General features: G+C 44.1%; 2 protein-coding genes across 2 annotated transcripts; one reads left to right on the plus strand and one right to left on the minus strand.

The window, feature by feature from the left end:
• The first annotated feature begins 51 nt into the window (after positions 1-51).
• rhot2 (ras homolog family member T2) lies at positions 52-4,936 on the plus strand. The gene is made up of 19 exons (XM_037278219.1): positions 52-255; positions 653-711; positions 832-913; positions 984-1,027; positions 1,120-1,173; positions 1,258-1,310; positions 1,375-1,483; positions 1,573-1,674; positions 1,751-1,849; positions 1,934-2,042; positions 2,304-2,424; positions 2,519-2,603; positions 2,805-2,950; positions 3,041-3,141; positions 3,334-3,464; positions 3,546-3,632; positions 3,701-3,823; positions 3,913-4,115; positions 4,268-4,936. The coding sequence occupies exons 1-19, from the start codon at positions 219-221 to the stop codon at positions 4,383-4,385; spliced, it is 1,863 nt and encodes a 620-aa protein (XP_037134114.1). The 5' UTR covers positions 52-218; the 3' UTR covers positions 4,386-4,936.
• Positions 4,937-5,786: 850 nt separating this feature from the next.
• Positions 5,787-7,012, minus strand: LOC119138339 (histone H1.0-B). The gene has a single exon (XM_037278360.1). It carries the CDS (start codon positions 6,755-6,757, stop codon positions 6,143-6,145), a length of 615 nt encoding a protein of 204 aa, XP_037134255.1. The 5' UTR covers positions 6,758-7,012; the 3' UTR covers positions 5,787-6,142.
• Between the last annotated feature and the right edge of the window lie 2,925 nt (positions 7,013-9,937).

Consider the following 9,937-nt stretch of genomic DNA (forward strand, 5'->3'; position numbering starts at 1 on the left):
TGTAATTCTAATTATGTCCAGCAGACGGCGTGTTTTGCGCGCTTCTCTTCCTTTTGAACCGGAAATGTACGAGTTCACCTTGTCCAAAAAACGAAGTAGAGAACAACGTAGAGGCGAACAGTTGAGAAGCTTTCGCCGAAGTTTTATCATTCCAATGAAAAACAAATGTCCCCGTAGCACAGCGGCGTGTCTGGCTGGTTTTCGAACGGGAAGTCAACATGAAGCAGGACGTGAGGATACTTTTGCTGGGGGAACGTGAGTACAGAATGGCGCTCTATGACAGCTGACAAACTGTTAGCCGATTAGCATATATTAGCCTTGGGATAATAGTGTGGTTTTCGAGCTAAAACAAGGGAATGTTGTATGAAATGTTTTTGTGTAGACGTGAATAGCTTGGCAGTTTAACGCTAGAGTTGGTTGGATTTGAAAAATGATTGACCTAAGGCTGAGTTGTCAAACTTTTGCTGCATGTGTTGCCATAATTGGTTCAATTTATTCCTTTTTAGTAGTTTTTTTTCCAGATAGCTCTGCTTTGTGAACACATTCGCTCAGACATTGTTTTAAGTTGAATTGAACGTGCTGTATAGCTGTAGAATCAATATCAAATTTATTTGACTCTCTTTTCCACCCCCCCTCCGACCTTCCTGGTCAGCCATGGTGGGGAAGACTTCCCTCATCATGTCCTTGGTTGGAGAGGAGTTCCCCGAGGAGGTCAGTGTCGGCACAATTCAGCCTCTCTCTTCCAGAGTGTAGTGTGTTGGGACTTTGGCACGCATTCTGTTTGTCATAGCTCGATAAGATCTATATGCACTGATCAATGATGACTCACAGGTTCCGTCTCGAGCTGAAGAAATCACCATCCCGGCTGACGTCACTCCAGAGAAAGTGCCCACACACATCGTGGACTACTCGGGTAACTTTATAATAGTAATTGTATGTTAATTAGGAATTTGCTTCCTATTATCATCCAATATCCTTGGCAGAAAAAGAGCAGAGTGATGAGACCCTTAGGGAAGAGATTCTCAAGGTGAGTACACGGGTAATTGTATGAATGCTAAAAGAGAACACCCAAGGATCACTTTTTTTTTTTTTTTTATTTGAAAATGTCATCCCACATAGGCCAATGTGATATGTGTAGTCTATGATGTCACCAATGAGGACTCGATAGAGAAGGTATTTTTGACACTGAAGCGCTTTCAATTCTTTTCATATTCATCACAAAATTCCAATTATGTTCCATGTTTTTTTTTTTCCCAGATCAAGACAAAATGGATACCTTTAGTCAACGGCAATGCAGAAAAAGGAAACAAGTATGCAGCAATTTTGGGAGATGTCAGTGAGAGGTGTTGTTTAATTTCATTTTATTAATCACAGAGTTCCAATCATCCTCGTGGGGAACAAGTCGGATCTGCGCTCGGGCAGCTCCATGGAAACCATTGTCCCCATCATGAACCAGTTCTCTGAGATTGAAACGTGCGTGGAGGTGAGTTTACCTTCTGCAACTTTCATTCAAATATTTACCCGTGCCCGAGCTGTGCGTGCACTGCACTGTTTACTTTGTTTCCCCTCAAGTGCTCAGCTCGCAATCTCAAAAACATATCAGAGCTGTTCTACTACGCACAGAAGGCAGTCCTTCACCCCACCGCCCCTCTGTACGACCCTGAGGATAAACAGGTCGGCTCTTTTTTTTTTTTTTAATACCTCAATCATTAATTGGTGTTTAGCGACTTAATTCTTTCCCACTCCGCAGCTCAAACCTCCGTGCGTCAGAGCGCTCAGTCGAATCTTTTACATCTCCGACCAGGACAACGATCGTATCCTCAGCGACGCTGAGCTCAACGCTTTTCAGGTGATCATCTCACGCTTTCATGATCCAGTTTGAAGCAAAGCTGATTCACTGAATGTCTGTTTTCTTCTTTTTTACATCCATTAGAAATCTTGTTTTGGAAATCCGCTGGCGGTGCAAGCCCTAGAAGATGTGAAGACAGTTGTGTGGAAAAACACTAGTGATGGTGTGCAGGACAATGGCCTGACCTTAAATGGTAAATAGTTTTTATTTTTTACGCTGTGTTGTAAAGTTAAATACTAAACAACCAAATATTGTAAATTTGTTCTGCCTGTATTTCACGTATTTTTAATTGTAAGGATACCAACAAGTTATTTTATTCATTGGAGATTTTTTAAAATGAATTTGACAACTAATCGGTTGTCAGAGTTTTGAAAAATTCTTATTGATTGAGCACTACTAAATAGTCTTCATTGGGTGTATGAAATGTAACACTGTTCTTTTCTCTCCCCCTCAGGTTTCTTGTTCCTTAATACATTATTTATCCAACGAGGCCGACATGAAACCACATGGACGATCCTCAGGAAGTTTGGTTACGATGACAACCTCGAACTGACTGACGACTACCTTTACCCCGCGTACGTCAGATGACATTCCTCTCGTCTTTTTCTGTTTTGTGTTTGTGCTCACTCGCTTCGCGTCATTTCTTACGCTTGTTTTTAATCACGGCAGCCTCCGGGTTCCTGCGGGCTGTACCGCTGAACTCAATCATTTGGGTCAGCAGTTCCTGCAGCGGCTGTTTGAGAAGTATGATGAAGTGAGTCATGATCTCCGTTGATAGTTCTTCAAGGTCTAAAAATGACCATCGTAAATCCCTTTATCTAATTTTTATTGGTCACTTGTGCAACTGAAACAGTCTTGCCTTCATTGTAGTTAGTGTGCTGCCCTACTTTTTATGGAACCAAAGCACATGTTTGCAAATTATTATTTTTTGTTTAATATGTATTTCCCCTTTCAGGATAAAGACTCTGCGCTGTCCCCAGCAGAGCTGAAGAATCTGTTCTGCGCTTGTCCTTACATGCCGTGGGGCGCCGAGGTCTACGCGACTGTCCCGACAACCGCCGAAGGTTACATCTCCAATCACGGCTATCACTGTCAGTGGAAGTACGTGCTGACTTTGTGGGATTATTTTCAGCATCGGTGTCGATCATTTGAGCTTTTTCACACACTTTCTTTTTTTCCCTTCACCTCCAGGCTTTCTGCTTACCTGGACATCCACCGTTGCCTGGAGCACCTCGGGTACCTGGGCTATCCGATCGTCACGGAGCAGGAATCGCAGACTGCTGCGGTCACGGGTGCGCCGATCGAGATATAAATGTTGACACAATAGTTCCAAGAATGTTTCCCAACCATTATTGAGTCACATATTGAACAGAATGAATTCAAAAATGACCAGTGGGATTAATTGAATACATTTTCATTGCAGTAGTAGCCCACGTTATGATGTTCTGTCAACATTTAGTCTTTGCTGTTGTTGAAACGTGCAGTAACAAGAGAGAGAAGCGACGACCTGACAAAGCGCCAAACGCAACGCTCGGTCTTTCTGTGCAAGGTGATCGGACAGCGGGGGACCGGCAAAACGACCTTTCTACAGGCCTTCCTCGGCCGCAGCGCCGTGGTATGACGCCATCCGGGATCGTGAACGGCTAAGCTGCGTGTCACTCTGGTGTCTGACTGTTGCATCTCTTTACTTGACTAGAACAACCCCGGTAGCGGCGACGGCGGCGCCTTTTCCCCCTTCGCCATCAACACGGTCCAAATCAGCAATCAAGAGAAGTCCCTGATTGTAAGTTGCCCCGCCCTCACCTTTATGGCACCATTAGCAATGTTGACCGTGCTCATTACACGGTGCAGCTCCATGAGGTGGACGTAGAGGCGGACTTCTTGAAGGAGTCAGACTCCCGCTGTGACGTCGCCTGTCTCATGTACGACACCAGCGACCCGCATTCCTTCGACTACTGCGCCAGCATATACAAGGTAATTCCTTATCATCTGGTTATCTAAGATGAACTGGGGACCTTGTGTGACTGTTCACTGTCAACGGATTGTAATTTGTTTTGATTCAGCAACACTACATGGAGAGCGACATCCCATGTGTGTTGGTGGCCTCTAAGCAAGACCTGCCCGAAGTCAAGCAATTCCACGGAGTTACGCCAGCTGAGTTCTGCTTCAAGCACAAGCTGCCTCCGCCGTTGCCTTTCTCCCACACGTTTCTCAAATCCACCACCGAGAACATCTTCACTAGACTTGCCTGGGCCGCTGTGTACCCGTATGTCACACGTCACAACCCGCCGCTGCCCGCTTATGTTTTGTATGACAAGAAAGAAGCCCGGCGGAAGCCAGTTGTGGAGTCTTTTGCTTTAATTATGGTGCCACGTTTTTGTTGTCAAGTCTGACCTGTATTGTGTTTCTCCCCCACAGACACCTGAACGGCTCAGGCATGAGCAACACGTCCTTCTGGCTGAGAGTGGCGTTGGGCTCAGCTGTGCTTGCCGTTGTGGGTTTCACTATTTTCAGAGTGGCTGTCAGACTGAAATGAGCCCGAGACCCAGCTGAGTTTTGCATTTGATTGATTGTTGCTCCGGCCATACACATTAAGACTCCCAATTGAGTAGTTGTGTGTTTTGGCACTCTCCTCGTGTCAAAACAGTGCTGAGATCCTTACAATTCCTTCTTTTGCCATATGCATCTTTTTTCTGCCTTACCTTTACCTGTTTGATGCATTGATTCCACAGATGACAGTTTTATCAATTGGCTGTAAATGAGATTGAAATGTTTTTACATGCAGTGTTACCTAAGCAGAATTCAACGGCAATGCCAAAACTACCGGGCCACATTTCCAGCAGCTATCTGGAGCCCCAGAATTTAATTTTGACCACAGGATGGTTACGCCTTATGTTTGCCTCGCTATTAAGCTGCAACTGGTGATAGCATGTTAAATGCACCTAAACATTCATACCCCTTTTCCCCTGAGGATATATTCAAATGACCTGGATGCCCTTCTGTATTTTTGTAATATTAGGTTTTTCATAAAGAGTCAACTGTTCTTAACATGCTCAATAAATGAACACAACACACCATCTGACTGCAGGAGTGCATTGGAGTGTCGTGCTTACATTTACAGAAGCTGGCATCTCTCTTCGGCATTTCCCCGTAAGGGTAAAACGTCCTTCAAATTAATATGATTATTATTGATATTTTTTTTAGACTAATTTGAATTTTCCAGGTTTTATCCTGTCAGCTGTTAGTGACAGTTCCTCCAAACCGCCATAAGAGGGCAGTGTCGGATTTTTGAGAGGCCGGTGGTCTTTGCTTTTGGACGCATCTTCAACTTGAAGTCAGACTAAAAATAAGGTAGGTGTACTTAATGATAAGGTATTTCCAAATAGTAATTTTTATCATAATTTCCCTAAAACGTTATTATACACCGTAGACAGTCCTTTTACTTTATTCATCCTGTGTGGGAAATTAAATTGACCCAGCAACAATATCTGCACATAACCACTGTATTGGGCATGAGCTCCCGTCACAAAGTGTCTCATTAAAAAAAAAATACAGCTCTGGAAAACAAAAACATGTTTTGATATTTTGACTTTTGTTTGTATAATCTTGGCAAAAAAATGCTCTGAATTACAATGTTTGTGTTTGAAATGTGACTTAATTGCAAGAAGCAGGTAAGTTGGTTGCTTGGCCATGGTTTTTTTCCCCCCCAGAGCTGTACAAGTCTGTTCCTAATAAAGTGGCTGCAGGCTGCAAAATGTATTTCCATGATTCATCATGCGTTGCCCATACAAACACACTTGATGTGACCTCTTAAAAAATATAGTGTAAGTGTACCTAATGAAGTGGCTGCTAGTGCGTGATGTTTATAGCCCCGTTAATTGGTACTTTTGCAGCATCCGCCCTCATTTATGAACATAAAAAAAAAAAACTTTTCAGACACATTTTCTTCTGTTTTATTGAATGTCGTTATAAAGCAATGTTAATTAAAGGCTACGGGTTTCGCTCAATGAGATGGATGGAATGCACGGATCCGCTACAGTTAAGCACTAAGACCTCCACGACGTCACTACATAGGGACCACAAATGTCACTATCGCACAAGATGGAGTCAGTAAAGTAAAGGCTGTGATCATTTATTACACTTGTCGCAATGCTTGCAATGTGTTTGTCGAGTTGATGCTGGTGCAGGTGAGAGTTAGCAGAAGTTTGCATGGAATCTTACAAAAATAATACATAGTATACCAAAAGGTGTCCTTTCAGGAATATTTACACAGTCCGGTGGCATAGTGTCCCTTCACTTCCTTTTGCCCCCTTTAGCGGCCTTCTTTGCGGGCTTGGCTTTGGGCTTGACTGCCCTCTTGACCACTTTGGGTTTGGGCTTGGGCTTGCTCACCTTAGCCGCCAGGGTCTTCTTCGGCGTCGCCGCTTTCTTCACTTTTCTCAGCTTGCCCCTCTTGACCGCGGCCGGTTTTATCTTCTTGGCGACCGCTTTCTTGGGCTTCTCCGGTGCCTTGCTCACCTTCTTGGGCTTGGACACCTTCTTGGCAGGCTTAGGTGGTGCTTTGGTGGCCTTCTTGCTCTTGGCCGCGACCGGTTTCTTGATGGACTTTTTGGCGTCGTCCGGCTTGGTGAGTCGGAAGGATCCGGACGCGCCGATGCCTTTGGTGTGGCGCAGCATCCCGGAGTTCACCAGCCGCTTGAGGGCCATCTTGATCTGGACGTCGGCATTGTCGCCCACCTTGTAGTTCTTGCGCACGAACTTCTGGATGGACTGACGGGACGCTCCGTTTCGACTGTCGTCGTGCACGATTGCCGCTTGGATCATGTCCGAGTATTTGGGATGAGAAGCGGGCTTCTTGGGCTTAGGCGTTTTCTTGGCTTTCGCCGGAGATGCCGATGTCTCTGCCATGGTCCTTTTATTTGTCGTATTTTTTTTTTTTTAATTTGTTGACAAGTTCAAGCTCAGACGCACTAAAACTCGTCCACGGCTCAGCAATAAAACGACACGCACCAAAACAAGCAAACAAAAAAGCTTCGCCTTAGGAAAAAAAAGGAAAAGACCCAAATGCGTCACTTTTCCTTGTCAAAACTAATATCTGTCGTGTCTGCGGAGGCAGACGAACCTGTACGGATGATGTCTTAAGTGTCTAATTCCACAAGCGCTCCGACGGCGCTATGAAACCTTTCTGCGGACGTGATTGAGAACAGCAACTGCCAGCAGCTGATCTAGCGGACTCCATGGATCTCGCACTGTCCCGTTTGTGTTTTTTCATCCTCCAATTCGCCTCAAATATAACAACTGCGCGTCGATTCCGACCCACGCAACACAACAGGCCGGTAGCAGAGGCATTGGGCTTCCCCGGCACACCTTCGCTGCGTGTCGGCATTCCCGAAGAACAACTTTTATTCCGCGAAAACCCTCTGGAAGTAATACGCGTCGCCAACAATTTTGCACAATTCGTCTTAAATTGACCCGAACAGACAAAACCTCCGGCAAAATCTTGTCATGCATATGAAAATTGAATCTATGCTCTATCGATTGCACGCAATCGGTTCGGTCCACGGTTACGTTTTCGCTTTTAAGACATGCTTACATTTTCCCAACTAACACACTCCGGCCACTGACTTCAAGTGACGTGGTCCAGATTATTTACTGTTAAACCTCGTATAAATGTAATGTCACCGTGTCCGAGTCACAGGTGACTCTCCTGGGGATAGCGAGGGTTTGTTGGTGTCACGTCACGATGATTTTGTCAGCCCGGTTCGCTGTTTTTGCAGCGATTTGTTTACATGTGTCACTATGGCAGTCGGCGCTCCTTGTCCATTGTCAGGAAAGTTGCCAACACATCCCGACGTGACATGCTGCAGTCGTGGGTGCAACAAATATTCGTTTTATTCAAAGTTGCAATGTGAGGGGGGCTACTTGGTTGTGCAGATGTGCAGCCAGCTGCAAAGCGAGGCTGCAGCCCCAAAGTGAAGTCTTTGAGTATGAGGCGCTGCGCTTCTTTTGTTTCGGAACTGGCGCATCAGTCAATAACACTTTGGACGTGCGTCTTTTCTCCAACATTTCAAACATTCTGCTATCTTTTGGCAGCGCGATCAGCATTCATATCCGTAGATGTAGTCACATCTCAAATTTTTATTGTCTTTTTTTTTTTTTTTTTTTTTTTTTTTACTACTCCTCGTAGCGCCATTTTGTCCCAGCTCCTGTTGTGCATCTCGCCCTCCCGAGACGTGACTCGATCGTGCGTCATTTGACACACTTGAGTCGATCATCACTTTGAATTAGTAACTCCAATGGTTGGAGGGAACAGAAGACAATCACCTGTATGCTTTTGGCGAAAGGTGTCCACTTGCTGATTTTCTTGTAAACACAAACATGTGCAGATATGATGGATGGTTGGAATTTTAGTGGTGGGTTGTATTCTTTGGGAGTTGTGCACAAGCGCACCATCATTAGGAGGAGGGGATAGTGATGATGATGATGATGCCCTGTTTATCCACACTAGCCCACTGTGGCTGCAGTTGCATAACAATAGCAGCATGTCTTGACCACGTCACAGAGCGATTGCTATCCTAATATTTTGCATTTAAGCCTTGATTGAATTTTTTGCCTCAGCTTGATGAACTCGGTTCTGGCCGGTAAAGGGTTGCTGTTGGACAAAAATGCAGTCTCTTCTCCCCGGCCACCCTTCTGTTGACCTTTTATTTATTTGTTTATTCATTTAACATTCGGTGTGGCGCTAGATTTTAATGAAATGCATTTGTTTCATATTCAGTTGTGACATTCTAACTACATATATATTTGAATTATATACTGAGAAATTAATTTACATTTTCTTGGCGAAATGGGGGGAAACAATTCACGAAAAGATCACTATGATATTGGTTGACTATATTTATGCTCGTGACATGTACTCCATAGTTACTGTAGCATAATGTCATTTTAGCCGCATTAAGTCCTTCAGCTGGCTCAAAGCATTGTGGGTAAACGTCACCCACCACTACTGCGCCGAAGGCCTTTGTGTACTTGATCATATCAGACTTTGTTAAAGTCTTGTCATTTATTTACCCTCGACAAGTCAGATAAGGAAAATTGAAAGAGAAAAAAAAAAAAGTGTGAGCCCATTAAATAAGTCAATACTTTTCTAGAAAAGTGTTCCAACCTCTTAAAAGTAAATGTGAGTAACGCATACAGTGCTCATTTATTGAGGTATTAATTCAGTACGCTCATGGGCCAGTTTATTAGGTACACCCGCACAATGTAAAGCAACCCAATGCTACATTTAGCTCTAATCCCAACGCTAACCTTTGCCCATTTAATACTGAAGGATTTAGTCAGCCCGAGAACGTAAGGGTTTGACCCTTGCGGCGGGGTGACGCAGCATTAGGTACACCTGCATAATCTAATTACAGCCACTACAAAAACTGGAAAAATTATGACATCATCGAACATCAGTGTGGTCCTTGCAAGGGAAAAAAATTAACATCTACAGTGCCTTGCGAAAGTATTCGGCCCCCTTGAACCTTTCAACATTTCGCGACATTTCAGGCTTCAAACATAAAGATATAAAAGTTTAATTTTTTGTCAAGAATCAACAACAAGTGGGACACAATCGTGAAGTGGAACGTAATTTATTGGATAATTTCAACTTTTTTAACAAATAAAAAATTGAAAAGTGGGGCGTGCAATATTATTCGGCCCCCTTGCGCTAATACTTTGTAGCGCCACCTTTTGCTGCAATTACAGCTGCAAGTCGCTTGGGGTATGTCTCTATCAGTTTTGCACATCGAGAGACTGGAATTCTTGCCCATTCTTCCTTGCAAAACAGCTCGAGCTCAGTGAGGTTGGATGGAGAGCGTTTGTGAACAGCAGTCTTCAGCTCTTTCCACAGATTCTCGATTGGATTCAGGTCTGGACTTTGACTTGGCCATTCTAACACCCGGATACGTCTATTTGTGAATCATTCCGTTGTAGATTTGGCTTTATGTTTTGGATCATTGTCCTGTTGGAAGATAAATCTCCGTCCCAGTCTCAGGTCTTTTGCAGACTCCAACAGGTTTTCTTCCAGAATGGTCCTGTATTTGG

The sequence above is a fragment of the Syngnathus acus genome, chromosome 19 (assembly GCF_901709675.1).
Source record: "Syngnathus acus chromosome 19, fSynAcu1.2, whole genome shotgun sequence".
In the NCBI taxonomy this organism is placed as follows: Eukaryota; Metazoa; Chordata; class Actinopteri; order Syngnathiformes; family Syngnathidae; genus Syngnathus; species Syngnathus acus.

Excerpts from the sequence above, each read along its gene's own strand:
- LOC119138339 (XM_037278360.1), bottom strand. The coding sequence starts at position 6,757 with ATGGCAGAGACATCGGCATCTCCGGCGAAAGCCAAGAAAACGCCTAAG.
- rhot2 (XM_037278219.1), top strand. The coding sequence starts at position 219 with ATGAAGCAGGACGTGAGGATACTTTTGCTGGGGGAAC. Across the intron at positions 256-652 it reads GATACTTTTGCTGGGGGAAC|CCATGGTGGGGAAGACTTCC; the intron begins GTGAGTACAGAA and ends CTTCCTGGTCAG. Across the intron at positions 2,604-2,804 it reads TGTTTGAGAAGTATGATGAA|GATAAAGACTCTGCGCTGTC; the intron begins GTGAGTCATGAT and ends TTCCCCTTTCAG.